The sequence below is a fragment of the Protomyces lactucae-debilis genome (genome assembly GCF_002105105.1).
Source record: "Protomyces lactucae-debilis strain 12-1054 chromosome Unknown BCR37scaffold_6, whole genome shotgun sequence".
NCBI lineage: Eukaryota > Fungi > Ascomycota > Taphrinomycetes > Taphrinales > Protomycetaceae > Protomyces > Protomyces lactucae-debilis.
This window is the reverse complement of record NW_024467998.1, coordinates 169,554-197,537: the sequence shown is the minus strand read 5'-3', so window position 1 is coordinate 197,537 and position 27,984 is coordinate 169,554. Positions and strand designations below refer to the sequence as shown.

Here is a 27,984-nt window from a genome sequence, read left to right as displayed (position 1 = left end):
AGCCTCGGCATATGACCATACTCGTACGAATAGACTGATAGGGTCGCATCAAGCAGCATGGTGCTCAATCGAACTAAGCTACCGTGGATGCGGGATGATCGCATCATCCTGAGTCTGACGACCGGTGCGCATTCAGCGGACCTGGTGGTCGAAGCCTATGGCGACCGCAGTTGGTCGCGGAAGCATGCTCATAAAACCCGATGCACAGACGAGCCACCGGCTCAACACTTTAGCAAAGATCCCTGGGAGCTTTTCCTTGGCTTCGAGAATACGTACAACCTCAAAGTCCGCGATCCAGTCAACTTTGTGCCGATATCGCAGGAGAGGAGAGATGCTATCGTGCAGCCAGAGCTGAAGCTATATGATTTGCTTGACCGGCCCGATGCGCATCACAACTTCAAGCCTGGTAGCATCCCGGACTCGTTGTATCAGATTCATACAATCGGCAAGCATGCATTCGACATTCAGCGATCGAAGAATTTGCTTCGGCAGTTCCTCGACCTTGCTGGCTTCTCATGCTTCCGTTATCGCTACAACTACGAGAGTGTTACTATCTCCATGGGCATAGAGTTGGCGCAGTATGTCGATACGACCATCATTGGCGACGATGTACCACCGCATAATGCTCGCTTGAATCATCGCTTCTTCATCATTGACGCGGTACCGACTGATACACTGACAAAGGACATGGAAGCTCGCATAGCAGGGAAGGCCTTGATCACCAGTCTCTTCAAATACATGGCTGGCGTATCTCGGACAAGTGAAATTGAGGTGTTCATCTTTGTTGGCCGTGGCACGCGAACGCGTTTCTATCGGATTGTCTTTGAGCCAGAGTACTTGAGCGACATCAGTAAAGGACTGGAGCCGCTCAAGGGCTCTGCTTTATGGCACGATACGGATGAGCTCGAGCTTATGAAGAAGGAGGATCGTGTCAAGCTGGTCGATAAGTTTGAGCACATTCGTAAGGCAATGCATGTACGGATATGATGTAGTCTTGATAATATACAAGGTCAAAGAGCGAGGAACGATGGAACATGATTCATGAAGCGATGACTGCTCAAATCTTCGCGTCGCGCAAGAAAACAAAAACAAAGAGCATCAGGAACAACAACACAACAAGCAGCCTGAATTCCGATCGATTGAAGAAAAGCATGGCTGGTCTCAATGGCCTTATAGACTTCAACGTATGCTGATGCACTTCAAAATTTCCCATCTAACAACAGACACTAGAAGCACAAAAGGAAAATATCGAGCCGATACGGCAAGGCAGATCTGCGCAAGCACTCGCCAAGGCCTTTGCGATCAGTCCAGTAGTAGCAAACGAGGCCAATGAAGCGAAACAAGCTGCATTTGAGGAAGAGTTGAAATCATCACATGAGCTAGATGACCCGCTCGAAGTTTGGATACGCTATCTCGCTTGGACCAATGAGGCCTTTCCTACCGGCCAAAATGCGCAAAGCGGCTACATCGAGCTTCTTGAAAGATGTTCAAAGCAATTTGTACGGAGTGCGCATTATGCAAACGATCCTCGATATCTGAAGCTTTGGATTGAGTATGCGCGATTCAGTGACGACCCGCGCGAGCTATTCTGCTTTCTGGCGCGCAACGAGATTGGCCAGCAGCTGGCGACATTTTATGAAGAGTACGCGGCATGGCTGGAGACGATGGGCCGTAAAGGACAAGCAGATGAAGTCTATCAAATGGGCCTCATGGCTGGTGCGAGACCAGTGAGTCGACTACGACGCAAGTTTGATGAGTTTTCTGCAAGATTGGCGGCGAATCCGCCTCGAGGTGATGATCCAAGTAGTCCGCCGATTGCACCTGTTCGTGCTGCGTTGTCTACGAAGCTCGGCGGAGTGACTGAAGCGCAAGGTGCTGCATTCGTCAAGAGCGGTAAGCCAAAATTGATGATCTTCACTGATGAGGAGGTTGCATCAGCTCCGGTAGGATCTGGTGGATGGGGAAGCATTGGCACTCTACGTGATCGCAAAAAGGAGAACACCGTCGAGGTGCGTTCAATGCAGGGCGAGAAGCTGCAGCAGCGCGGTGGCCTTGCTCCAGCGCAAGAAAAGCTTGCCATCTTTGTGGATCCAGCGGTACTGCCAAAGAAGGCAGAGCGCGTTGCCTGTGACTTGGAAGCAGTGTATGCTGTTGAAGGCCAGGAGATGAGTTTTGAAGAACTGAAAGCGCAAGGCATGGGCTTGCTCAATCATGTTTGGCCCTCAGAAGAACTTGTTGTTGAGTCCGCCCACGAAGATGTATATGTTTCTGTGATGGATGCAGACTCGCCCATCAAGGACGGTGCGCGCAGTGGCAAGATGAAGCAGCTGGCATCTCCCACCATCAATACAAAGGCTGCCATGGACGACATCTTGGATCTATTCAGTAAACCACTCAAGTGCGAGCAATCAGATGCCAGCTCAGATTCGGAAGAGGACGAGGATGACTTTGAGCCGACCAACACATTTCAAGGTCATGCAGAGGGTTGGACACTTCAAGCAACGGAGCTCGTCGCTGACACACAGTATGAGTCTGATAATTCCTCAGATGAGGAGAGTGAACCTGATCTGCCTGTCGTGAGCGAGAGTGACGAGGATGAAGCCGAAGAGCTGTCTTCAGATGATCTCGTTGCTGCTTTGCCTGCACTACAAGTGCGCCAAGAAGAGAAGCATGGGGACGAGCCTGAAAATGCTTTACCTGCGGTTCCAGCGACACCTCAACCGGAAGCCAAGCGAATCAATGGTATGAATCTCATGACACCAATTACCGAGGACACTGAGCATTTGCTATTGTCTGTTGTCAAGCCTCGACCATTGGCTATTGCAGAGGAGGAGTCAGACGAGGCTACTGAGCATATCGACTCACTCTACAGCTCGCCTTTTATTGAGAATCCCGAGCCACGGCCAGCAATCACGAAGGAAGCCCCACCGAAACGTCCGGCCTTGGCAGAGAAGCTCAAGGCTCGAGCTGCTCCCGTGCAGGCAGAACAACCTGAGCATGAGATCCCTCGTGGTCCCGTCAAGGGCCCTCTTGTACAAGAAATGCTTTGCAATCCTATGGACGCTTCTGTCAGGAATCAAATATTTCGCTGCATGTTTCCGCAACTTGGGTCATTTGCAGGGTGCAAGCTGAATGTGCAAGAAGCCTATGGCAAAAAGTTTGATGCCATTGAAAAGTACATTCGAGCACTCAACAAGCGTGGAGCTGGCGAAGCGACGCAGCACCTTGAAGTGATCCTCGACTTTGACTCACGGTATGCCATCAAACGAAAGCTGGGTGAAGGTGCCTTTGCACCGGTCTTCTTGGTTGAGAATATCTCTGGAGTCGCAACGGGCAGTTTGCGTCGCAAGTTGGAGGCGTGCAAGATTGAGCGGCCAGGAAGTGCCTGGGAATTTTACATCATGCGACAAGCTGAGCGTCGTTTGGGCGTCAGTCGAGCCTCGCAATCTGTGGCGCGTGCACACGAGTACTATCAGTTTCAGGATACGTCCTTCTTGCTGATCGACTTCAAGGATCAAGGCACTATTCTTGACCTTGTCAACAGCGCTCGCTCTGAGGCAGGTGGCGTGGATGAGGTACTAGCCATGTTCTTGGCGGTCGAGTTGCTTCGTGTGGTAGAGCAATTGCATGCAAAGGGACTCTTGCACGGAGATCTGAAGGCTGACAACTGTCTGTTGCGCTTTGACTCTGTTGCAGAACAAGCTTGGTCGGCTGCCTATAAGCGCGATGGATCAGATGGCTGGGAGAGCAAAGGCATCTCGCTCATTGACTTTGGCCGTGGCATTGACATGAAGGTGTTTAAAGAAGGTGTTCAGTTTATGGCCGATTGGAAGACGGATGAGCAAGATTGTGTCGAGATGCGGGAAGCACGGCCATGGACCTATCAGGTCGACTACCACGGACTTGCCGGTATTCTTCACTCGCTCTTGTTTGGCAAATACATCGAAACGTCGGTTGAAGCTACTGGACTAGGTAAGAAGCGTTACACGCTCAAGAACACATTCAAGCGGTACTGGAAGCAAGCACTCTGGGAGCCGTGTTTCAACATGCTGCTAAATCCGCAACGGCACGCAACGCTCGGTGAATTGCCCATCAACGACAAGCTGCGAGAGGTGCGCGAACAGATGGAGGACTGGCTCGAAGCCAACGCTGAGAAAGGCATTGGGCTGAAGGCTATGATACGGAAGCTGGAGGCAGACTTGCTGGTGTCTAGGAAGCGGTAGTAGCATATGTTCCATCCAATATGTAGATGAAGCCTTTTGTGATCATCTGAAGAAGAAATCGCGCTCAACGGCAGCACCAGCACCACACAAAACGCGGACGCGACTCGCTGTATGGACGCATGCGTGCTGGATCCGCTGTCATATGTGGCTCCTGCACGCATACGTGTTCTTGTGCGACCATGGCTGCCCATCAAACGAGCCGCTTTTGACAGCTTTCTCACTCAATTGCGAGCTGTCAATGAAGTGCGATTATCAGACGTACCTACCGGGCCCGCGGCTGAGCTAGGTAGATTGATGTGAAGCTATAATGTGTGCTGATACTACAGGAACGTTCAATGCTTCCTCTTATCCATCTGGCCGCATCATCTTCGACTTCTGCACAACTGTCGACAAGGACCACGATCATCTGGAGAGCTTTGAGTACTACCGTCGGATATTCGTCATCCTACTAGTTGCAGATGGTCAAGAAGGCGACGTAGATGCTCAGAAGTGCGAGGTGAAGCTCAAGGAACTACAAAAGCAAGCACCTACGGCCATTCTATCGAGGACTTGGGTCTTCAATGCTAACCCCCAACAAGAAGCATCCGCTCTCACCTTCATCCCGGAGAATGCGCATATACACCAGCTCCGAGAGAACATGAGTGATCTCGTGGCTTCCGTTCTTGTTCGCTTCAACGTCTTGACCGGCGAGCTACGGCAACGGTCTACCATCACCAGTCCATTTGATCCAGCTAGCAGTCTGCTCAAGACGTCAACCAGCAACTTATCCGCATCAGCCCTATCCGACATGCGCATAACGCCATCCTCCTCTCCAGGACCCGATCGTAATCCACGATTCACTTTGGCGACATCGGCATTGACAGAGCGTGGCAAAATGCAAGGTCAGGGGCGAATTGCCAAGACATCTGGTGATCTCTTCAAAATGTGTGGATTCTTCGCTGAAGCAATAAAGTGGTATGCAGAAGCTGCAGCCATATCCAAGGCAAACAGTGATCACCTGTGGTATGCTGCGGCGCTTGAGGGTCTTGGCCAGTGTTGCGTACTCATGTGTTATGCCGAATTGACTCCTCAAATTCCCTCTGTGGCGATGAATGCAATACAACGAGCTGCCAGCAAGGACCACAAGGAATCTGCCAAGATCGACATTGAGCCTGCCCCGACGCCGAAGAAGGATGTGGACTTTATCGACTTCATTCCAGACTTGCACTCTGCCATCCTGAATCTGTACCAGCGATCAACAGCATTCCCACAAGACACTGTGCCGCCTCTGTGTATGGCTGAGAGTGCCCTTCGACTCGCGAAGTTCCTCGCAGCAGTCCATCTTGCTGGTGGATTTAACAAACATGCTCTAGCGCATATCGTCCTCGGTCGACCCATTCCGCCACTGACAATCGGTGCGTATCCACCACGAGCAGAAATCACAGCCTGGGCGATGCGCGCATATTCTGGTTCAATCGACTCGCTCAATCTCGCCGACAAGTGCTACGTGCTCGGCGGGCTAGCTGCCATTCACGGATCCGTTGGATTCAGACGTCGTCGCGCATTCTTCCTTCGCGAAATTGTACTTTGCCTGACGCCAGCCTTGGTTCAAGCTCGAGTCACTGGAGCTGCTGGTTTGGGTATTCATCCAGCTGCAGGCTTGGCCATGGCAGACAATAATATCGCTACGCTCATGGCTCAGATGGGCAAGCAGACATCTCTACATGCTCTGCTCGATGACTTGTGCGCCAGCTACGACATACCCAACGCCAAGGATGCACAGTCTATACAATACCATGCGCTGACTGGAGCTGGTTGGCGTTCCCTGCAAACTACTGTCCTGAAAGATTGCACTGCCATGTGTGAAGCAATTCCCGACTTTCGAGGTGTACAACGATTCACCACGAGAGTGCTGGAGACAACAGCCACTGAACTTGGGCGTGAAGATCAAGTGAAGCTCGTTTCGAATCTTCCTCGCATTGCGGGTGTCGCCAAGAAGTATGGTGCCCTCGACATGGATCTTGATTATTGGGATCCTTACTTATTACGCGACTGCAAATTGTGTGCTTCCATCTTGCCTGTACCTACCAAGAGAGATGCTTCTGCTCTCACCCAAGCACAAAATCCTTTCTTTCTCTACAATCCATATGCAAAGCACGATGAGGTCCCTGACAGCAATGTCATTGTTCAGCATGAACCTGCAGAGTTTGAAATTACTCTGCAAAATCCGTATCATTTCGATGTGGAAGCCATTTCACTCTCTCTCGTCACGGAAGGTGTGGCTTTTGAAGGATCGCCTGCAACCTGCTTCATATACGCCAAATCGATACAGACTGTGCGTCTGACAGGATTCGCTAGAGAGCCAGGGTCTCTTGTGGTCAAGGGGTGTCGCATCAAGATGTTTGGATGCAGAGAAACCTTCTTTCCCAATATTGTACCACCTTCACGACAAGACGTTGAAAGATGGTATCAGGCTCATGGTGGCTTAGATCGACTGAAGCCAACCTGCAGCCTTATCAAGAATACCAAGCAAGAGGCACTGCTTGGCGAACAACGGACCAAGACGCTTGATGTGATTCCTGCTCAAGCAAGATTGTGTTACCGTGGCTCAAGCCTTGGTGGCCAAGACACTCTTTCGCTCCTTGAGGGAGAGCACACATCGTTCCAAATCACACTTGAGAACGACTCAGAGACCGCCGCTCACGGCATCACATTGACATTTATGGACTCGACGACGCTGGCACTTCAGAGCGCCATCAAAGCTCGCGGAAAAGCGCCTCATGAGCTGCATGAACTTGAAACGTTCCTGTATGACCGCGTTGCCTTTAGTCACACGGCAAAGGACGACTGTCAAATACTGGGAGGTGGCAAGAGAGTATTTGACATCGATGTCGTTGGCAAGCGAGGCCTCAGCAATGTCGAAGTCGTTGTCGAATATGCCTCCGGCACAGGATCCGAAGCGCTGTATACGAGGCAGCTGCGGATACCTCTCAAGGCTAATGTATCAGGTGTGATTGATATCACGCGGGCGGATATCCTACCATTCAACATGCTCGACCAGCAAGTAAACGTCAGCAATCAAAGCAGTGCACAAGTCCAGACTCTCTTTGCTAAATTGCGTGCTGGCCATGCTGGGGACTTTTGCCTATTGCTCATCAACATTCGCAATTTGCACTCACAAAGTCTGCTCACGACCATGACCATGAATATGGGAGAGGATAATGAGCCATATGTCGTTGCTGCATCGCTGAATGCAGGTGGCGCGACCAGCTTGTTGCTGCCTCTTCAACGACTTTATTTGGACGATGCGAGTACCAAGCCTATCCCATCACGCTCCAAGCGACAATTTGTCGTGTCTTCAGTTCCCGATTCTGAACAAGAGGCGTTGAGCAGACAAGTGTTTTGGTATCGAGAAGCTCTGCTGGCTAAACTATCGGCATCCTGGACCTCTGCTCGACTATCAGCAGACCAACCCCTTGCGAAGCAAATGGCGTTTGTCTCGACTGAGACGGAGCAGCCTCGTACAGGAACCGTCGAGTTGCGCGCCATCAGCATGTCGCCTCGCATGATGCGGGCGCTGTCACTGTCGCCTTTGCGTTGTCGCTTGTCCATTATTGACTCCTTAATGACCGACACGTTTGGCAAGTTGCGTGTGACCATCATCAACGAGACAAGTGCGTCGTATGTTGTACTTCTTCGCATGTCGGCTGTTGCAGGAGCAGAAGTCAGGGATACTTTACAAGAACCCGCTTTGGGCCGGCCTATGAGTATGCAGTCTGCACAAAGTGGCAAGAGCGACAAGGTGAATGTGCATTCGCCTTCACTCCTAATTCCGGGCTGCCCTGGCACCATCACGGTACCTGGCCATGGCGAACATCTACTCCAGCTAGACGTGATGGCGCTGGACGTAGGTGTTTACTGGACAACATGTTCGCTGTTTGTGAAGAGCATCGACGGCGAAAGCACTGTACATACTGGCCAATGCCTATCATCTGACGCCATCAAGATAGAAGTACAAGCATAGACAAGGAGTTGTTCATGTACACGTATTATACTACACCATCATTCGCTATGTCAAAATAGAATTTCATGAGCTTCAACAGTCTGCCAGTGTTGTGAGTAGTTTCTTGATTCTCGCATCTAAGTCGGGAAAGCGGAATGGTTTTGTGACATAGTCGTCGCTTCCGGCATTCATCATTTCCTCGATTTGCTCGGATCGCGCATTCGCACTGATTGTGATGACGGCGAGCTTGGTGTTGCGCGGTCCTTCATATTCAGGTTCATCGACATGCTGCTTCTTGTTGGTTGTGATTGGCCGTGAGGATCGCCGCCGCTTAGCAGAGGGCGTTGCAACATGGCCGCTGGCGTCTGGTGTCATGCTTGGCGAGATGGAGGACGATTCGGCGGTGACTGTGGGTTTGGACCTCGAATCGAGATAGCCTTCCGGATCAGGGTACTCTTGATCTTCAAGGGTCGCCCTGTCAAATATGGGAACATGACTACTTGCTTGTGATTGAGTGGAAGCCTTGCGTTCCTTGGACACAACAATGCCTTGCTTCTCAAGTTCTCGTAGTTGCAAGAGACAAGCGAGACCGTCGCAAACAGGCATCTCTCGATCAAGCAGGATAACATCGAATGACGGCTCCTCTCTGACTTTGGTGAGACATTCAAGTCCATTATTGGCCACTTCAACATCATAGCCAGCTTTTTGTAGTTGCTTCTGTAGTAAGCGCTGATTGAGAATATTATCCTCAACAATCAATGCCCGAATGCGATCAAAATGTTGCTGAACCGGGTCAGTCGCCTTTTGAGGCTCTGATCTAGGAATGGCTGACATGGAGTAGGCAGGCGTGGGCGCTTCTGGTGGTGGAATGAGGACTTCTGACGGACTGTGCTCGAGTGCTGAGGGACGCGTGAAGTGTGCAAAGTAGTCGTCGCTAAGGACTTCCATGGGTGTTGTGGTGGTTGCTTGTCCCTCGCCACACGGAGGTGCTCGCACGTAAAACACGAAGCGTGTACCAGGAGCACCTGATGGTGGTGGTTCGCTCCGTATTTGACCGCCTTGCAACTCAGCCAAACGACGACAGATGAAGAGGGAAATGCCTGTACCGCCGTACTTGTTGTGCGTCTTGGGTCCGCTTTGTGTGAAGCGTCTAAAGATGGCTTCGGCGTCCTCTTGACTCATGCCAAGGCCATTATCTTGAACGGCAAAGACGAGGTACTGCTCGGTTTCATGACTCGTTGCGCGCTTGTCTTGGACAATCTCCTCCATAGGACTCGAATGCGATTCTGTTGTAGCGCCATACAGATCGGCTGGGAAGGGTGCTTCTGACGAGAGACGAACAGAGACATCCACCGCTTTTTGCTTCTCGCCCGCTGCCACATTGCGTGACATGTGCTTAATGGCACTGGTAATGAGATTGATGAGCACTTGTGAAACACGCGCAGGATCAATCAAACATCGCGTCTCCCCCTCCACCACCGACTCCTTGTCCGCAACCAGTGTCACGCGGATATTTTGAGCCTTGGCCTCTGCTGCAAACATACCCAGTACTTGCTGTAAGTAATCCGTCACCACAATCGCTGTGGGTCGAACACGAAGCAAATCACTGTTGATTTTCGATACGGCAATCATGTCATCTGCAATGCATCGCATATGCCGTGCAAGTAAATCGACATTGACAATCATATCGAGAGCCTCAGAAAGAGCCGTACGGATCTCTTCAACGGATTGCATGCGCAGTGCTTTCCGTAAGCCAGAGGTGACGAGTTCTGCAGTTTGACCAATGGCTGATAAGGGATTGCGAATTTCATGAGATGCCATGTCAATGAATGCTTCTTGTTGACGTTTACTCTCCGCTGCATCCGCCATATGCTTATTGGTGAGTTCTTCAAGTTGCTTGACGTGTGATACATCCATACAGAAGCCATGGAACAGACGTGGCGTGCCGTCACTATTGAGTTCGACGCGGGTTGTGACACGCAACCATCGAGCGCGACCATCCGGCCAGTCCATTGCAGCTCTGTAGGTGAACGCAACGGGTCTCAGTTCCGTAAACATGATGGCTAGTTCGGCTTTGTAATATTCAACATTATCCTCGTGTGCCCAGGTACGAGCATCTTGCAGTAACGAGTCAATCACTTCGAAATCTGGCTTTTGCGCACCAGCAAGCGTCCATGCTGCATCATTACAGAAAATGACGGATCCTTGTGGACTGATGAGGAAGATGCCTGCGGGTGAATATTCAGCCATATTACTGAATCGCATCTCTGCGTCAAACAATTCTTTGCTGCGTTCCTCTAGTTTTGCTTGAAGTTCTGAACTGCGTGCTTGGTTGAGGGTTGCCACATCTTCATGATGCATGAGTTGTGCCTTCATGTGATTCATATTCCGAATGCCGGAACCAAGATGACCAATGAGCATATCCAAGTATGCTCGATAACTGCCTTGCAAGCGACGATGCGGATTCAAGCCAATAAACACAGCTGCCAATAATTTTCCCGTGACATCTGAGGCAATGGGGAATAGAATGGCGCGTTGACAACGTTGATTGTCTGCAATGATGAGGTTATGCAGGAATGAATCGCTTGTTTCAATGGGCCTTCGCTGGCTATTCACTTCATTCAACAAACGACCAATGACATGTTCTGAAAGACCACCCATGCAGTGTCGTTCAGGCAAGGGCCGCGATTTGTCTGCCAAGTTTGCAATTTTGACTGTTAAACTGGCAAATGAATCCTGCACACTGTAAACCAAGACAACAGGCAAGTCTTGAGGGTTTGCTTGAAGACCCTTGGCCATGCTGGAGTAGAATTCCGAGGGTTTTGTCTTGTAGGTGACTTCTTTGACAATAGCAGACATGGCAACACCAAAGCAACGATCATTAAAGACTTGCTCGGTGCGTTCTGTTCCGGTACTCAAGATACCGAGACTATTGCCATGATCGTCATCAATCGGTGTGAAGCCATAATCAAAGTATCGCTCCAGTGGCCGACCTGTTTCAGCATCGTCAATCATGAATTGGACATCCTGATTACTTGCAGCGTTACCGCACATGACGGATTGCATTTGTGGTTGCAACGCTGTCCATATATCTCCCCAGCATTTTTCATGTCGCATGGGTAGACCTAGTGCGTCTGGGTGTCGAGCGCCTGCAATGATGCGGTATTGGTAACTGAGTTGTTAGCAAGTGAGATGAGGCAAGAGGGATGCTTACTTATAGAGAAGCCGAAAGTCATGACCCCATTCGATACCACTTGCGGTATAACAGTCAAACATACTGTACAGCGCCCGCCACAGTGCATCAGGCCACGTTTGAATGGGTCCAAGACGATCTTGTTGCGAGGCAAATTCGAATACACGGAGCGCATGGGCATGATCTTCCTCTGAACGGTTCTTGGCCTTGCGGAGACATAGTCGCCGCTTGGCTTCTGGGTCGCCTGTGATTGGGAGTGGTTCATGCTTGATGAGCTGTAAGAGAATGGTGTCTGGTGTGTCGCAGGGTGATAGAGTGTATTCCCGCACAGCGGCTAGTTGAACGATGCGGATTGAAGGTGTTGCTGCTTTGATGAAGGGTTGAAGAGCACCGAGATCCGCTTCGCAGTCTGCTTGAGCAAACAGGTCGTTGGAGCGTAAAACATCATGATGATCGCCTTGTAAACTGACGATCGCCGCCGGAACGGCGAGTGTGCGCAGATGCCCCTGGCTGTCCATGATAATTATACGTCAAGGCTGAGTGACGTGAGAGCCTGTAAGGCCCAATGATGGGTCGATGTCACTGGGTGGTCGCAGAGGTGTTGTGTGGTCAGAGCGACAGGGGAGAATGACCGTGCTGCGGCTTGTGACAGGTGCGTGGAATTGTGTGTCACTGTCGTACACTGTAATCCCTTGCCGGTTGTGCAGCTGCGATGACGACAGTGGATTAATATCGATCGCAGGGAAGGTCGGCCGTTGCTCTGTAGTGTGTTTGGAGTATGGAGTATGGGAGGGGGGCAGGAATCAGGATGTGCCTTGTGCTGGAGTATGCTGGTTGTTGCCGTCTGGTCTGCTACTGACTGAGCACTGAGTCTAGACTGGAGCGGGCCGCCATGATCTGGATTCAGCCGCTAGACCCAGCTAGACCCAGCTAGACTGGACTAGTACTGGCTACTGGCGAGAGTACTGAGTCTTCTACTGCTGACTTGCCTCCATTCGGCAGACTCGCAGCGGGCCAGACTCCGATCTAGAAGAGTCTGGGCCCACGCAGTCACGCCCATACATATACACAGAGCTGCCCTGTCTGTCTGTCTGTCTGTCAGGCTCAGTGTCAGGCTCGGTGACAAGGCGAGTGTCTCAGGCAGCAGCAGAGCACTGAGAGCAGGGCTGTCACTGTCTCACACAACTGCAGCATGTGTCTTCTGCCTTCTGTCCTGACGTGCCCTACTGGCAGTCACATCACCGTGCACCGCATACCCACTGCACACCGTATCTAACCTGTCTCGCTACTCGTATACGCAGCCTCTCACTCTAGCCACCCTTTGACTCCTAGATAGCCCTAGTAGACAATCACTGTAGTCTGTAGAGTACTGCGTGATTTCTTATCTCAGCCGCAGAATTCGTCATCGCAAACAACCAACTTCCCGCTGCAGCTACCCTACCTCAACATCATGAACCAGCTCATCCTCATCGCCTCGCTCATTAGCTTTGCCGTCGCAGCGCCAACCGCTACCGGACATCACGGTAATGCCGTCAACTACGGAACTGGCGGCGGTATCATTGGATTCCTCGTTCTCTTGCTAGACATCTACATCTTCCTTGAACTCTTCAAATCCTCTCGTCCAGGTACTCACAAGCTTCTCTGGTACGTCTCAATAGTTGAACTCCAGGAAACTGCTAACACTCACCAAGGGCCCTTGCCGTCTTCTTCTTCCCTATCCTTGGCGCAGCCCTGTACTTTTTGTTTGCAGACCGCGCCAAGTACAACAACTACTCCGCCATCGAAGAAGTGTAAACAGTCGCTTATACAATGACGCTATGCTCTCGTTATATAGTTCATCTATGTTCACACTGCATGCACCTTTTCTGCCGGCTTCTCAAGATTGGCCTGCCACAAGGCCTCCATTGCATAATTCGCAACACTCAAATGCGCATCTCGTGAGCGCTCCATCAATGTCTCCATCACTCTTGCTTCCTTCACAACCGCCATCAATCCATTCGTCATAGCCTCTCCAAATTCACCATGATGCAAGCGATACACAACACGACCCAGTGTTCGAATCGCTAGACTCGCTTGAGACGGCTGTGTTGAACGTGCCAACAAGGCAAGCTCAAGTAACGTATACCCAGCTGCACGCGGCGCATCAGCATGATGATGCAATCCGAGCGCTGTATCGACCTGTCTACTTGCCAAAGGTGCAAGCAATTCACCACTAAATCCAAACCTGATTTCACCAGGTGCGACTGAATCACTTGTTGCAGGATGGTATTGAGCTGTATCTTCGGCATCCGTGGCTGGTTGCATCCATTGTAGCTTACTAGGGTCGTGTGCCAAATTTGGAAAGTAGTTTTCTTTGAGATCGTCCAAGAAGGTCACAGAGGCTGGGTCGAGTGCACGAGCTGGAAAGTGCGTGCAAGAGGTACTCTCGTGAGCTTGTACGTGTGCAGGTGAAATGATGTCTTGCTCATGCGCTTCAGAGTCTGTCAATACTGGTTTGCGTGAAGAGAGAGCAGGACCATTTGCTGTACCTAGCGTCGGCACCTGATTCACAAACTGTTCTTCAACGACTTCACCCACATCGTCATCGTCTTGACCATTCCCTTGCGTCTCAACACGCAGCTGCTCTGCCTTGCGTGCAGCACGTCGTCTCAACACTGCAACGACGCTAGGGTCTAATTTCGCCAGTAAGGCTTCTTGCTCCATCTTCAACGCATCAGGTGACATGCCTGCTACTCTTGCCATATTCTCCCGTTCAATCTCTGCAGCGAGGCTCTTCTCACTGCCCGGTTCTTGCATGTTTGCTGAGACGGTATTCGAGGATGTCTCATGTCGTCCTGTACGACGCGATGTAGCGCGTGCTCGCCAATCAATCTTTTTAGGAAGCGGTTGCTTGACAGTAGTACTCTGTTCAAGCGACACTGCATGCCCGTCGGTATTCCGTTCAAGGATATCACCCGCTGCGATACCCGAAGTAGCATGATGTGAGCTTTCTAGGTCTATTGTGATGCGATGACCCGGTAGTGCCGGGTCTTGTGAAGGTTGAGTATCCCTTGAGAGCTTGAAGCGACTTGGCTTGCGTGTGTCAGCCATAGCCTAGCCAGCTAGCACTTGGGCTTGAGCTTCAGAGGGTAGCGTCCATTGCAATGTGTCTGTGCGGTCAAAATCTCGCCAAGACGTCAGCGCCCAGGCCACAACCACCACAACCAACCATCCATCTTCAACAACTGCGCGCTCACTAGTGTTCAACGCCGCTTGATCGCTCATTGCTACATAACAGACAGAGCAACGACAATTCACAACGATGCAAGCACTCGAATGGGTCTTTGGCCGCTCCAAAACCCCACAAGAACGTCTCCGCATGCACCAACGCGCTCTTGAAAAGTCACAACGGGAACTTGAGCGTGAACGGGTAAAGTTGGAGGGTCAAGAGAAACGATTGATTACAGAGATCAAGAAATCCGCTCAAGCTGGACAAGTCTCTGCGGCAAAGATTAAAGCGAAAGATTTAGTACGGACGCGGAGGCATATTGCCAAGTTTTATGCCATGCGCACACAATTACAAGGTGTATCGCTACGTATCCAAACGATGCGGAGTAATGAGCAAATGGCTCAGAGTATGAAAGGCGCGACACGATTGTTGGGTGGTATGAATCGCAGTATGAATATGCCGGCCTTGAGTAAGATTGTCGCGGACTTTGAGCGGGAGAATGAGATTATGGATCAACGGCAGGAAATGATGGATGATGCGATTGATGGTATGCTCTTGTGCCTGTTGATGCATGCTAATGATAGAAACGATGGAAGACGATGAGGAAGAGTCAGATGAGATACTGAATCAAGTGCTGGATGAGATTGGCGTTGACTTGCACCAGAAGCTAGGTGAAGCGCCACAAGGCTTTGCTGCTGCTCAACCAGAAGCGCGGGTGGCACAAACTGCACAGGCGATGGGGAGTAGCGGCGGTGGTGCATCCAACACGGGCGAAGACGATCTCATGGCGCGTCTCAATAATCTCAAGGGAGGCGGTGACTAGACATCTGCTTAGCTGCATGTGCTCATTGACTGCTAGCTGGATGTGGTCATCCATACATATGCTATAATTGCGACTGCTTTTTCGCTTGTCGTTCAGATGAGAGCAACTGACAGTCAAGACTCAAACACTTCGACTACACTTTGTACGAAGATGCCTGAAAAGATACTCTGTGCGCTCGCATGCGGGACAATGGGCCGCTCCATCCTCTCAGGCGTTCTAGATGCCTTGAAAGATGCCGAACGCAATAGTGCCGATAGCCTCTCTGCTTCAGTCCTCAGCATCAACGAAGGTTCAGCCGATCAAGAACCCTTGGTGGCTCCGAGCATCTTTAGCGCATGTGTCAAACGTCCTGAAGCTGCAAAGAAACTAAAAGAGCTATTTGGTGACGCTGTTACTGTCAGCTATGGTGCTTCTGCCAATGCGGAAGCTGCATCCAAGGCGGACTATGTCCTACTTGGATGTAAACCGCAAGTTGCGCGTGATTTATTGACAGAGCCCGCTATGGCTCAAGCGCTCAAAGGTAAAGTTGTCATGTCCATCTTGGCAGGAACGACGATTAGTACATTGCAAGGGTTTCTACCGGATAGCAAAGTCATCCGGGTCATGCCAAACACGCCATCACGTATTCGACAAGGCATGTCGGTGATTGTGTCGGGTGATGGTGTTGCTGAGCAAGAGCTCGAGATGGTCTCTTGGATCTTTAAGCAAGTTGGCAAGACGCTGATTATGGATGAAAAGCATATTGATGCAGCGACTGCGCTATGTGGCAGTGGCCCGGCGTTCATGGCTGTGATTCTGGAAAGTTTGACAGATGGCGGTGTCATGATGGGAATTCCACGTCAACAGGCAGAAGATCTCGTTGCACAAACAATGCTTGGAACGGCGAGCATGGTACAAGCTGGACAGAATCCAGCGCTGATTCGCAATGCCGTCGCAACACCGGGTGGGTGTACCATTGGCGGGCTGCTTGAGATGGAGGATGGCAAGATCCGGTCTGTGTTGGCACGTACGATCCAGACTGCTGCACAGATTGCCACTGCTCTAGGCAAGAATTAGAAGCCTTTGTAAAGTAATAATCTAATGCAATATAAAACGCTCATTCGGTGCTATGCTGATGGAGATGCTGAAACTCAATGCAGTAGATCTGGCAAACGCTCGACTTTGATGACGTGGTTGCCAACATAGAGGATGGGCACTCCTGGAATCTTGCGTATCCGTTGCTTGAGGTGTAAATCATTGCTGGCCACAAGGTAGCAGCGACTTTGCAAGCACCGGTCAACGAGGCAGTCATCGGCATACGTGCCCTTGTGTGAGCATGTCAGACGCTCGAATCGCGGATCCTTGGCAATCTGCAGTGCGAGCCTAAACTTTTGTCCTAGCTTCTCGAGTTCTGCCAGGACGCAGTCTGTGATGCAGGGAATACACTTGGCGAGTAAGGTATCCATGAGCCCGCGAACCAGGTCAATCTTGTTTTTTATGCAGAAATTGATAAAGTTGGTATCAATGAGCACTCTGTATGGTGGGTGTAGAGCATTGTTGAACTGGAAGAAGAGGGAGGAGGCGACCTGTGGGATTTCTCTGACGACATTGCCATCTGCATCTTTGCGCACAGCCGTCTTGTTTGTAGCTGGTTTTTTTATGCGTGCGTCTTTGAGGGAGATGAGACGTTTTGTCTGTGCGAATTTGCGCGTTGTCTTGGCCTTGCCCATGGCAGCTAGTTCAATATACAGCAGGTAGCAGTAGTCAAGTAGAGAGTAGTCAAGTAGAGAGTCAAGAATACTCTGCTGGTCCCTGTGAAAATCTAATCCTTTGATGGCGGCAAGTCACGTGCATGCTTATCGCCCAGCGTGAATCGAGTCATCATTTCATCCCAAACCAGATTGCGCGTCCACTCCACACCAAGACCAACACCACAACCAACCCTTCCCTCTCTACCCTTACCCTCCCTCTTGACCACTACATAACCACATCATGAAGATCAGCGCATCCGCACTCTTGCTCGTAGCAGGCTATGCGAGCGCCAACGGACTCAAGCACACAGCGCTCGATGAAGCGCCCCTCCTTTCCTCTGTCCACTCAGAGACCATCCCCAACGAGGTGCGCTCTTCCATCTCTTGCGCTGAAGCACAAACATCTAACAAGAACAGTACATCGTCGTCCTCAAGGACCACGTCAAGGATAAGGCCGTAGAAGACCACCATGCCTGGGTCAAAGCCCTGCACGTGGGCTCTCTCTTGAAACGTGACCAATCTTCCTTCAAGGCCCAAGGCATCGATGTCATGGGCGGCCTCAAGCACATTTATGATGAGCTGATTGGATTCAACGGCTACTCTGGCCGTTTCTCCGAAGACGTGCTGGATGCACTGCGCAAGTCGCCTGATGTGGATTACATCGAAAAGGACTCGATTGTCTATGCTCTTGAAGACCAGCCACTCGGCGTGCAATCTACTGCACTCGAGAAGAATGCACCCTGGGGACTCGCGCGAATTTCGCACAAGGACCAGCTTGGCTTTAGTACCTTCAACAAGTATCAGTATGACGCACGCGCAGGCGAAGGTGTCACTGCTTACATCATTGACACGGGAATCAACGTCAACCATGTTGACTTTGAAGGTCGTGCGCGTTGGGGAAAGACTATTCCGCAAGGCGACCAGGATATCGATGGCAATGGTCATGGTACGCACTGTGCTGGTACCGTTGCTGGTAAGACATACGGTGTTGCCAAACATGCCAAGGTTGTCGCTGTCAAGGTTCTTCGATCCAATGGTAGTGGTAGCATGTCGGATGTCCTAAAGGGTGTTGAGTGGGCAGCCATGGACCACCTCAAGTCTGTCAAGGAAGCCAAAAAGGCAGGAAAGAAGCACAAGGGTTCTACAGCCAACATGTCACTCGGTGGTGGCAAATCTGAAGCACTCGACCGTGCCGTGAATGCCGCTGTGGGAGCTGGCCTGCATTTCGCCGTTGCTGCTGGCAATGACAATGCTGATGCATGCAACTATTCGCCTGCCGCTGCTTCACGTCCCATCACGGTCGGAGCATCCACTCTCGGTGATGACCGTGCCTACTTCTCCAACTTTGGCAAGTGCACAGATATCTTTGCTCCTGGTCTCAACATTCTCTCGACTTGGATCGGTAGCAAGTACGCCACCAACACCATTTCTGGTACATCCATGGCATCTCCACACATCTGTGGTCTACTCAGCTATGCCCTCTCCCTGCAGCCTGATGAGGAATCTGGGTTCTCTACCTCAGTGACGCCTGAGAAACTCAAGAAGCGAATGATTGCATTGGGTTCGCGTGGCAAGTTGAATGATATTCCGTCAAGCACACCCAACATCTTGGCAAACAATGGCTTTGACAGCAAGGAATCGAACCCTTGGATCATCAAGGAGGATACACGTGATGCATCGAACGAAGAGACAGATGTTCAGACTGGTCTGCGCAAGCTTGTCAAGTCATTCAAGGATGAACAGGACAAGGTCGCTGAGTTTGCTTCGAGCATGGCAGATGAGTTCTCCGAGGACTTGCAGGAGATGAAGGCTGCATTTGAGGAGTTGGCTTCGCAGGAGGCAGATTCACTCAAGGCTACAAAGAAGCAGTTGGCACGTACCGCCAAGAAGCTGAGGAAGCAAGCCAACAAGGCCATCAAGGCTGGCTTGTAAACTGTAAGCTGCAAGCTGCGCTGGGTGTCTTGGAATGATTTGTTTTTTGCGCGATTCGCTTTCGTACGTCTCTCAGGTAGACTGCCTCTTTATTATATACTCGTTCATGATGCTATATCGCATTTGTTTCCGTCTTTGTCTCTTGTTCCCTTGGCTTTGCAGGCGCACCATTGCTGATTTTGGATTTTTGTAAGAGTTCTGCAACGGCGAAACGTTTCCGCGCAGACATGGGACGGCACGCTTCAATACGGACGACATCGCCCGGTCCTAGACTATTTGTCTCATCGTGCGCCATGTAATTTTTGTGTAGCGTGATGGTCTACGTTGTCAGCGAATGCACTTACTTGCAATGGATGCCGTTACTTTGAGCACTTTCGGGTGTTTTGTCTGGAAAGTTGTACGGACCTTGACGGTCTTTGCATTGAGCGCCGAGACGACGATGCCCTTGAAGGTCTGCCGCATGATGTGTCGCGGGTCGTAGCTGGGAGTTGTTTCCTGTCGCATCAAAAAAGCTGAAGCCATCACCACGACGACAAACTAAGAACAGGAGCTGGTACAGGAAGTAGTTCAGTGTAAGAGACAGATGGTCCTGCTGCTAGGACAACAACTGCCTGATGGCAAGAAGATCCAATTCGCCCTTCTTGCATTCTACGGCATCGGCCACCACACAGCCCTCAAGACCCTCGACACACTACACATTCCACCCAACACACTCGTTTCTCAGCTCACAGAAGAGCAAACAACAGCACTCGGTGCGCATCTTGCAGGCATGACGATTGAGTCTGATCTACGACGTCAAGTACGTGCGGATATTGCTCATTTACGACAAGTGGGGACATACCGTGGTAGACGACATGCGATGGGTCTTCCTGTGCGAGGGCAAAATACACAAAATAACTCCAAAACTGCACGCAAGCTGAATCGCGTGGAACGGAGAGGATATATGACTATGGCTACATCAACGATGGCTGCTGGTGCGAGTATACAACAAGGTGTTCAGGCGGGACGGAATCGTTTCTTCTTGGGACTCACTCGCTTGCTACCAAGACTGTTTTAGCGCATCTTAGCGAGGACCTTCTTCGTATGCATTCGGTTTCGCTGGCCTCTTGGACTCTGTGCTTTGACTCGTTGCTGTCTCCCTTGTCGCTTCCGTGCTTGCATCTTTTTCTTCTTCATCGTCTGCGTCCTCGGCATCTTTGTCCTTCTTGTCGCCTTGTGCCTGATCTTCATCATGTCGACACGGCCCATCATGCGTATGCTCACGCTTCTCCTTCCGCGCATCAGCCTTGCGCTTCTTGTGCGTCAATCGTGCTTCTCGTCTAGCTTGCTGTCGCTCCCTCAACGCCTTCCTCGCAGCTCTTGCCTCTTCACCGAGTTCATCGTCGCCAGAAGTATTCCCAACATCCGAACCATCGCTTGAACTGCCAGATGAAGAGGAAGAAGAGGAAGAGCTTGAATCAAAGTGTCGCGGACGATGGTAAATACAACAAATCTTGGAACTCTTCCGTCCCAGGCCTTCATTATCAACCGTCTGTTGCGCCCATTGTACGCGTCGACTACGGCGATGCTCACCACGAAGACGCAAGGTTCCCGTTGCCGGGAGGGTGCCTGGTGAAGGGGCGCGTGAGGTACGTGTGGAATTTGGATCGGAGAGAGGCAATTCTGTGATGATTTGGGAGGCGCTTGTGCCCGTTGCGTGGGCCTGATGATGGCGATGCATGAGCTTGTCTCTGTCGTCTTTGTAGGCTAGCTAGTACGCTAGCTAGAGTGTATCAGGTATAGTAGCAGACTCGCAGTTGGTCTTCAGCTTGTTCTTGGAGACCAATGGGAAGGAGAACAGTCACAGATCACTCAGGGAAAGGAGGAATGGAACAGAGACGGAGGCCTGCAATGCTATACACTCTCCCGCGCCATAGCTTTCTGCTTCTCCGTACTCTGTATCAGCTCAGGGACGACTTTGTCCTCACAAAACTGCCTTGCTTGTGCACTACCCACGCCCAACTCAAGCCATCCAATCGCCGCGAGCAAGGCATGCTTCTGTACACTTGGAAGGCCGCTCCCCGCTAGATCCTCTGCACGCCGTGGTTTCCAACGCATTAAATGCGGCTCAAAGCCAAGTGCTTGTGCTGCATAGCTTAAACTGCGTGTATCCATGAGATACCCGATTGTTGGCGCGTACAGTGCATTCACCTGTTTCCCAGCAATAGCTAAGGGAGAGGACGAGGCTTGTGAGGCAAGATGCAGTAAGAGCGCAAGATTGAGTGCCCGTCTTCCCATAAACCCGAGTTTGCTATTATACGGTACTTGCCCATGCATGAATGATTTGTGCGTAAAGATTTGTAGTGCAACGGCATCAGTAAGCAGTGAAGTACTCTCCTTAGGCAGGATCTTGTCGAGAGAGCGACGGAAGACGGCTGGATCGGACTCGACTGGAAACACTGGTTCCGGCCGGATTCCTTTCAATTCATGGTGTGGTTTTGGCGTGTAAGCATATGCCCGGATTGCGCCTATATGCGATGATGCGGCCCTTGCAGGATATAGCCACGACCGCTGCATTGATATAAGTCCTTGCAACTTGGTGGTCTTTTGCTGTCCGGGGTGAAAAGTTGGAAAAGTCGAAAAAGGAACAGAGTCAACGACCAGCAGCAGCCATGAACACATCCCATGCTGCTTCCTTCTTCCAGAGCCAGGATGCGCAGGACAAGGCTGCAAGACAAGCAGCCAAGTCGGGCAATAAACTGGGAGCTCCAACTGTCTTTTCAACGAAACTGCTGAGCATCACAACAGACCAGGCAGATGCAACATGGCTCTATCTCACTGAATCAGGGTCTGTAGCGCGTCGTGTCTCCATTGAGACTGGGGAAACGCAAGTTTATCGCGGTCATACAGCACCGGTGACGTGTAGTGTGGTGGCCAGCCATCTCTACATCACTGGCTCCTGGGACAAGACCATTCGTGTCTTTGACAAGGCATCACGCCAGTGTCTGCACGTCTTGGTCGGGCATGCTGATTTCATCAAATGTCTACTCTATATCCCTTCCCTCGGCTTGCTTTTGTCTGGCTCGAGTGACCGCACAATTCGTGTGTGGTGCCTCCAGGACTTCAAATGCTTGTATACACTCAAAGCTCACCCACGCGCCGTTGAACAGCTATGTCTCTTACAATCTGGCCAAGTCCTCAGTGCCGGCTCAGAAGGCTCTCTCTGTACATGGGACATCACTCGAGAATCTGCGAAACAAGTCGGTGAACCTTTTTGGGGACACGAAACAGGCATCAACAAATTACTCGAAGACAATGACTCTCTCTATACTGCTTCCAATGATCGATTTGCACGCCAATTCGCTATGGTCGATGCATTATACAAAGAAGAAGCAAAATTGCCACACCCAGACTATGTACGCGATGTCCTCGTCTATGGCCCCTACATCATCACTGCGTGTCGCGATGAACAGATTCGCTTGTTTGAGGGAGGATCTGGCAAGCTCAAGTTTACACTCGAGGGACACTTCAGTGAAATTACTGGACTCGCTATTGTTGGACAGACACTATTTAGCGTGTCGATTGATTGTACCCTGCGACGATGGGATTTGACAGCTGCCGGACTCGGTGCGCATATCGCCGAACAAGCTGCGTGGAAGCCTGAACCAGAAGTAGCAGCAAAAGAACAAGTCATGAGCGCTGAAGAATTGGCTGAATTGGAAGAACTCATGAGCGATGATTAGGACGTGTATAACCTTCCCACAGCCGTCAAACTGCGCTCATCATCACTCACCATGGCGCCTGCCACGATACCAACCATATTCGCGGCATTCATGGGGCCGAATGCGCTATAGCGCTCGATATACCGTGCATTGTCCAAGAATTGCAGTGCTTGCTTAAACTCAACCAAGTACGCTTCCGTGCTGATTCCGACAAAGGCAAATTCCGTCACCCACAGCGGGTATTGTGGGAATGCATTGTGGAATTGTCCAACGTATTGGATAAAGTCTGCTGCAGAGCCTCCATACCAATGAATGGGAATGAAGCTGATGCTGGCTTGACAATCATTGCAGTTGGCAAAGAATTTCTGTAACCAGGAGATACCCCAGTACTCGCCATTACCATTCGTGACGGCTGGTGCACCGAGTTTTGTGCTGGGACACGTCTGTCGCAGTGGATTGAAGTACCCTCGCCAAAGCGAAATCGCACCCTCTAGCGTCTGGTAGGTATCGCTACCCACCAAATCAGGCTCATTGAAACCGAGCAAGTGTTGTGGACATCGTGAACCATCTGCTGGGATGTATGTTGATAATTGCGTGACGCGATCTGCTGAACGGACCATGGGGACGTATTCACCGGAAAAGTAAGACTCGCGTGGGTCCCAAAGTTCCCAATTGTACACCCAGCTTTGTGAGGGAGCAAAGAGAGACCAGCTGCTGGAGGGATTGTTCCAAGGCCAGTCGAGGCCGCGTTTTGAGGCAGCAGGTTGAGCGGGCGCAGGAGCTGGAGTTGGAGCGGGTGCTACCGCGACTGGTTGCTGTGCAACAGGCTGAGCATCAGGCTGTACCACTGCTGGCGCAGGTTGTGGTGTCGGAGCAGGCGCAATCACCAAAGGTACAAACGTCGTCGTCGACTTGGGTTGTGGCAAGATGGCAAAGTCAACCTTCTTGTATGCGCTTGAACCGCCAGCACGCACAGCGCTACCCTGCATACTCACATCAGTCCCAAAGCCAAGCAGCTCACACATAAAGTCGCTGTTTTGAGCACCAGACACTTGAAGCCCTGCACATGCCGTATCGGCATCACAGAGCGCTTTACACTGTGCGGTGTTTTGGAAGCCATAGAGAGGGATACTGCGGATCGCTGCTTGCGCCGGAAATCCTGCGTTGGTGCCTTGATGAAGTGTGCTGTAGCCTTGCAAAGAGGATGGCGACTGACCCATGGTCGAAAAATGTTGGTATAGAAGCTTTGGAATGTTCCGTGAAGACTCGAGGAGGCTTCTTGCTTAAGAGAGTGGCCGTCAACATCCTTGACTGCTTTCTGTCGTTGAATATTGCCTGATGCGGGAGTAGAGGTTTGACGACGGCAGTCGCGCGCGGTGCCTGAATTTGTGTTTCGGACCAGCCACTTTATCTCAAATTCGCGATTTCCTCGACGCCTAACGGTCGATTGCATCGGTAATTGCAGCAAGAGCATAATTGAGATTTGATCGTCTGTACAGCAGGGCAATCTCGCACAAGAAGGGCAGCGACACTCGGGCGTCTCTTGAGTCTCGAGAGGCAGCTCGCTGACCATGGAACCTTTCAGATGGTCCTAAATTCTGTGGCTTTTCAGGGGTTGCAATTGGTGCATGCCGACCATGCTGCTGCTGCTGCAGGGGGATGCTTGCGAAAAGAATTTCAAAGAAAATCGCATGCAGCTGTCAACTTGCAATGTTATCCGTGCTCCGTGATCTTGTCATCTGGGCAAGCTCAACGCACTCCTACCACCTTGACTACATGTCTATGGCCATGCGAACTTTTGCCGATCGTGCGCTGTTGGCTATCATCATCTGGCACGCCGCTGTCAACTGGTCCTTGGCCCAAGACATGTGCCGACAGATTCCTCTGCAGGCCACCCAGACCTTTCGATCCCCATATTGCGGCACAGTTGCAGATAGGGACAAATTCTGTGCGCAACGATGCAGTCGTCGCATCGCCGATTACATTTACCGCCTAGCGTGGACCGCGGCAGATGTATGCTCCATCGTCAATCCTCGGTATGATTGGGACCTCCGTTTTCAAAATCTTCGTTCGACAGTGACGCTGCCTGGCGATATGGGGATGGCAGGTGAAGGGTGTTCGCAAACACCTAATATCGAATGCATGTGCTCCGTGGATGTGATGCTGCAGCGTGCCGTTCTATTCCTTGCAGAGCCCCAGCAATCTGGACACTATGATCCCATGCAGGCAGCAATTGCCAGAAACAAGTGGTGGTGTCTTCCTAATGGTGGCATTGCAAATCGCATGAATCCAGCTGGGCTTTCACGTGAAGTTTGGTACAGGGACATGGTACAGCAGGAAGCAGCTGAGCGTAATGAAGTTGTACAAGACAACTTCTATCCGGGAACAGATGCACCGGGTATTCCATCAAACGAGCACATCTGGCGAGTTCATTCAGAGCCAACCAGGCGATTGATCAGATGCGAAGCCCACTTTGACAGCGCGTTTGCAGATTTGCTGATGGAATCTGGTTCTGGCAGCTGTACAATCAAACGTCCTGATCTCAGCAATAAAGCTAAAGCCTCGGGTACGCTTGGCCTCAAATGTTCTGGTGGGCTAGGTATGGTTGACATTGTCGACCGGCTCAAACGGCTATACGAGGCGGATCCACGCAATGTACCTACACGAGCAAGAAATTTTATCCGTGTTCGAGACCTATATGCCTGGATAACTGAGAGCGCCTTCTTGGAAATGAGACTTGGTCAGGACTTTGCTTCCTTAGTAGGTCAGCAAATGGGCGAGTATATGGCGGGCGCTTCGAACCTTTCGCCGGAAGCTCTTGCTTATGGTCAACAACACCCAACACAGTATTACCTATAGTCTACCATACCAATGCTTAAGAGTGAAAGTGTTTGAAACGATGTTCTCTACCTATGCTAAATTCATGATCAGAGATGAGAGTAAGCAGTTACTTGGCTACAAGGTTCAGCTGCCTGCTGTTGCCATGGTGAAGCCGTATGTACTCAATATCAACAAGGGCCTTGCAGTTGATGTGGGGTCTCAACATCATTCTTTGGGCCTTACTCTTGAGTAAACTCTTCTACGACATGGATACGCCTGTAAGATAGTTATCCCTGGCTTTACGAACAGACTGAATCTCGCAAATCTTGGCAAAACGCATGACAACCGATTTAGTCGTGTTGCGTTGAGCGAGGACCCATTGAGAAATTCATCTCCGACAACCAGACGATGTTGTGGGCTTCTCTGCAACCGCATATGAGACTGACACCGATCGAATGAAGCTTGGTTGGCTCAGCAGGTCATAAAGGCTTGGCTGTGAGAGAGGCCATGGCATCGAGACCTCAAACAGAGATGTGAGCCAAAACACATCGAGCAGTTTAATTTTGATATCAATCACATAGGGTGGCCTACAGTGGAGTCCAACTTGATTCTGATTCCCGGTGGACAAGTCAGTGACCAAAGAAACAAGCTGAAGCACGTACATCGTGTGCAGCATATGCGTCATTCCAATTTCGCGAATTCTTCAACGCCTGACAGTCGCTTGCGTCGGTGATTGCAGTAAAAGCATGATTGAGATATGATCATACCGCACAGAGAGTCAAGCTTACACACAAGAAGGCCAGAGACACTCAGGCGGCCCTTGAGTCTCGGTAGGCAGCTCGCTGACCATGGAACCTTTCAGATGGTCATAAATTCTGTGGCTTTTCAGGGGTTGCAATTGGTGCATGCCGGCCATGCTGCTGCAGGGGAATCTTGACAAAAGAATTTCAAAGAAGATCGCATGCAGCTATGAAATTGCAATTTTATCCGTGCTCCTTGATCTTATCACCTGGGCAAGCTCGCAATGCACTCCTACCACCTTGACTACATGTCTATGGCCATGCGAACTTTTGCTGGTCGTACGCTGTTGGCCGTCGTCATCTGGCTCGCCGCTATCAACTGGGTTTTGGCGCAAACCTGCCGACAGGTTCCTATGCGGGCCGTCCAATCCTTTCAATCCCGATATTGCGTCAAAGAAAAAGACAAGGCCGAGTTTTGTGCGCGAGGATGCAGCCGTCGTATCGCTGATTACATTTACCGCCTAGCATGGAGCCTGCCAGATGTATGCTCCTACAACGATCCCAAGTTTGATTGGGACCTCCGTTTTCAGAATTTCCGTGCGGTAGTCAGTACGCCCATTCGTTCGGGCTCGTCAGGTGAACGTTGTTCGCGAGCACCTCGTCCGCGTGTCGTTTGCATGTGTTCGGTAGACGTGATGCTGCAGCGTATCGTACCAGACCTTCCAGAGCAACAGCCACAGCAACCTGAACAGGCAGCAATGGCCAACAACGAGCAGCAGTGTTCTGACGTAAGTATTGCACAGCGCATGAATCCATTTCAATTTGTATTTGAAATTTGGTACAGGAACATGGTGGAACAGGAAGCAGCTGATCATGGAGAACGTGTACAAGGCTATCCCGCAACAGATGCTCCACAGATTCCACCAGACGAGCACATCTGGGAAGTAACGCGAATCAATCCATCTGCGATTCTTCGAATTCACGAACATATCTTGTGCGATGCCAGCTTTTCCAGCTCATTCGCAGATGCGCTGATAGACTCTGGTCCTGGCAGCTGCACAATCAAACGTCCTAATTTAACCAATGGAGCCCATGGTACCCTTGGCATCCAGTGTTTTGGTGGGCCCGGTATGAATGTTATCGTCGACCGGCTCAAACGGCTTTACGAGGCAGATCCACGCGCTCGAAGCAGTGCACCTGTCACAGCAAACAATTTTATCCGTCTTCGAAATCAACTTGTATCGGTAGTCGGGGCACTCTGCCTTAAAATAGGCCTTGGTCAGGACTTTGCTTCCGTGGTAGGTCGGCAAATGGCCGAGGATTTGGCGGGCGCTTCAAACCTTTCGCCGGGAGCCATCGCTTATATTCAACAACATCCAACACAGTATTACCTTTAGTTTACCATACCAATGCTTTAAGAGTGAAAGTGTTTGAATTGAAATGATGAACTTTACCTATGCTAAATTCATGATCGGAGATGAGAGTAAGCACTTACTTGGCTGCGAGGCTCTGCTGCTTGCCTGCAGTAGGCCTCTGACATTCGTCGAGCGGCTTTGTCTCCAAGGCTGCAAGAATCAAGGAAGTCGAGTCGTCGGTGTGATGTGCTCGGTGTGAAGTTGGACTTTGTTGGTA

At 50.9% G+C, this 27,984-nt stretch overlaps 16 protein-coding genes across 16 annotated transcripts; 10 read left to right on the top strand and 6 right to left on the bottom strand.

Annotated features, from left to right (window-relative positions):
- Positions 1-57: 57 nt before the first annotated feature.
- BCR37DRAFT_412764 (uncharacterized protein) lies at positions 58-4,262 on the top strand (the record flags this gene model as incomplete). The annotated part of the gene is made up of 3 exons (XM_040872234.1): positions 58-975; positions 1,017-1,184; positions 1,224-4,262. The coding sequence occupies 3 exons, from the start codon at positions 58-60 to the stop codon at positions 4,221-4,223; spliced, it is 4,086 nt and encodes a 1,361-aa protein (XP_040726324.1). The 3' UTR covers positions 4,224-4,262.
- A 28-nt stretch (positions 4,263-4,290) lies between these two features.
- On the top strand, positions 4,291-8,262 carry BCR37DRAFT_412763 (TRAPP II complex). The gene is made up of 2 exons (XM_040872233.1): positions 4,291-4,509; positions 4,550-8,262. The coding sequence occupies exons 1-2, from the start codon at positions 4,335-4,337 to the stop codon at positions 8,224-8,226; spliced, it is 3,852 nt and encodes a 1,283-aa protein (XP_040726323.1). The 5' UTR covers positions 4,291-4,334; the 3' UTR covers positions 8,227-8,262.
- BCR37DRAFT_263427 (uncharacterized protein) lies at positions 8,263-12,382 on the bottom strand. The gene is made up of 2 exons (XM_040866727.1): positions 11,420-12,382; positions 8,263-11,377 (listed from the first exon to the last, which is right to left on the bottom strand). The coding sequence occupies exons 1-2, from the start codon at positions 11,914-11,916 to the stop codon at positions 8,299-8,301; spliced, it is 3,576 nt and encodes a 1,191-aa protein (XP_040726322.1). The 5' UTR covers positions 11,917-12,382; the 3' UTR covers positions 8,263-8,298.
- Positions 12,383-12,848: 466 nt separating this feature from the next.
- BCR37DRAFT_391893 (uncharacterized protein) lies at positions 12,849-13,192 on the top strand (the record flags this gene model as incomplete). Its single annotated transcript, XM_040871066.1, has 2 exons — positions 12,849-13,042; positions 13,090-13,192. 2 exons carry the CDS (start codon positions 12,849-12,851, stop codon positions 13,190-13,192), a joined length of 297 nt encoding a protein of 98 aa, XP_040726321.1.
- Positions 12,859-14,595, bottom strand: BCR37DRAFT_378303 (RPAP1-like protein). The gene is made up of 2 exons (XM_040869017.1): positions 13,090-14,595; positions 12,859-13,042 (listed from the first exon to the last, which is right to left on the bottom strand). Exon 1 carries the CDS (start codon positions 14,486-14,488, stop codon positions 13,244-13,246), a length of 1,245 nt encoding a protein of 414 aa, XP_040726320.1. The 5' UTR covers positions 14,489-14,595; the 3' UTR covers positions 12,859-13,042; positions 13,090-13,243.
- Positions 14,596-14,699: 104 nt separating this feature from the next.
- Positions 14,700-15,429, top strand: BCR37DRAFT_345527 (Snf7-domain-containing protein; the record flags this gene model as incomplete). Its single annotated transcript, XM_040867629.1, has 2 exons — positions 14,700-15,153; positions 15,191-15,429. The coding sequence occupies 2 exons, from the start codon at positions 14,700-14,702 to the stop codon at positions 15,427-15,429; spliced, it is 693 nt and encodes a 230-aa protein (XP_040726319.1).
- BCR37DRAFT_378301 (putative PRO3-delta 1-pyrroline-5-carboxylate reductase) lies at positions 15,194-16,530 on the top strand. Its single transcript, XM_040869016.1, has one exon. The coding sequence runs from the start codon at positions 15,526-15,528 to the stop codon at positions 16,483-16,485; it is 960 nt and encodes a 319-aa protein (XP_040726318.1). The 5' UTR covers positions 15,194-15,525; the 3' UTR covers positions 16,486-16,530.
- A 29-nt stretch (positions 16,531-16,559) lies between these two features.
- BCR37DRAFT_366118 (rRNA processing protein Fcf1) lies at positions 16,560-17,138 on the bottom strand (the record flags this gene model as incomplete). The annotated part of the gene is made up of 1 exon (XM_040868271.1): positions 16,560-17,138. The coding sequence occupies one exon, from the start codon at positions 17,136-17,138 to the stop codon at positions 16,560-16,562; it is 579 nt and encodes a 192-aa protein (XP_040726317.1).
- Positions 17,139-17,400: 262 nt separating this feature from the next.
- On the top strand, positions 17,401-19,091 carry BCR37DRAFT_345400 (peptidase S8/S53 domain-containing protein; the record flags this gene model as incomplete). Its single annotated transcript, XM_040867622.1, has 2 exons — positions 17,401-17,526; positions 17,577-19,091. The coding sequence occupies 2 exons, from the start codon at positions 17,401-17,403 to the stop codon at positions 19,089-19,091; spliced, it is 1,641 nt and encodes a 546-aa protein (XP_040726316.1).
- BCR37DRAFT_378300 (uncharacterized protein) lies at positions 19,036-19,565 on the bottom strand. The gene has a single exon (XM_040869015.1). The coding sequence runs from the start codon at positions 19,384-19,386 to the stop codon at positions 19,204-19,206; it is 183 nt and encodes a 60-aa protein (XP_040726315.1). The 5' UTR covers positions 19,387-19,565; the 3' UTR covers positions 19,036-19,203.
- A 109-nt stretch (positions 19,566-19,674) lies between these two features.
- Positions 19,675-20,148, top strand: BCR37DRAFT_345592 (uncharacterized protein; the record flags this gene model as incomplete). The annotated part of the gene is made up of 1 exon (XM_040867631.1): positions 19,675-20,148. The coding sequence occupies one exon, from the start codon at positions 19,675-19,677 to the stop codon at positions 20,146-20,148; it is 474 nt and encodes a 157-aa protein (XP_040726314.1).
- A 6-nt stretch (positions 20,149-20,154) lies between these two features.
- BCR37DRAFT_391886 (phosphatase inhibitor-domain-containing protein) lies at positions 20,155-21,647 on the bottom strand (the record flags this gene model as incomplete). The annotated part of the gene is made up of 2 exons (XM_040871065.1): positions 20,155-20,793; positions 20,991-21,647. The coding sequence occupies 2 exons, from the start codon at positions 21,645-21,647 to the stop codon at positions 20,155-20,157; spliced, it is 1,296 nt and encodes a 431-aa protein (XP_040726313.1).
- Positions 21,648-21,958: 311 nt separating this feature from the next.
- BCR37DRAFT_339917 (WD40-repeat-containing domain protein) lies at positions 21,959-22,681 on the top strand (the record flags this gene model as incomplete). Its single annotated transcript, XM_040867346.1, has 2 exons — positions 21,959-22,244; positions 22,482-22,681. Coding segments are annotated over 2 exons (486 nt in total), but the record flags the coding sequence as incomplete, so codon positions are not given.
- BCR37DRAFT_378298 (glycosyl hydrolase catalytic core-domain-containing protein) lies at positions 22,415-24,134 on the bottom strand. Its single transcript, XM_040869014.1, has one exon. It carries the CDS (start codon positions 24,010-24,012, stop codon positions 22,810-22,812), a length of 1,203 nt encoding a protein of 400 aa, XP_040726311.1. The 5' UTR covers positions 24,013-24,134; the 3' UTR covers positions 22,415-22,809.
- A 97-nt stretch (positions 24,135-24,231) lies between these two features.
- On the top strand, positions 24,232-25,923 carry BCR37DRAFT_263415 (uncharacterized protein). Its single transcript, XM_040866726.1, has one exon. It carries the CDS (start codon positions 24,452-24,454, stop codon positions 25,649-25,651), a length of 1,200 nt encoding a protein of 399 aa, XP_040726310.1. The 5' UTR covers positions 24,232-24,451; the 3' UTR covers positions 25,652-25,923.
- A 678-nt stretch (positions 25,924-26,601) lies between these two features.
- Positions 26,602-27,956, top strand: BCR37DRAFT_378296 (uncharacterized protein). Its single transcript, XM_040869013.1, has one exon. The coding sequence runs from the start codon at positions 26,637-26,639 to the stop codon at positions 27,747-27,749; it is 1,113 nt and encodes a 370-aa protein (XP_040726309.1). The 5' UTR covers positions 26,602-26,636; the 3' UTR covers positions 27,750-27,956.
- Positions 27,957-27,984: the final 28 nt, after the last annotated feature.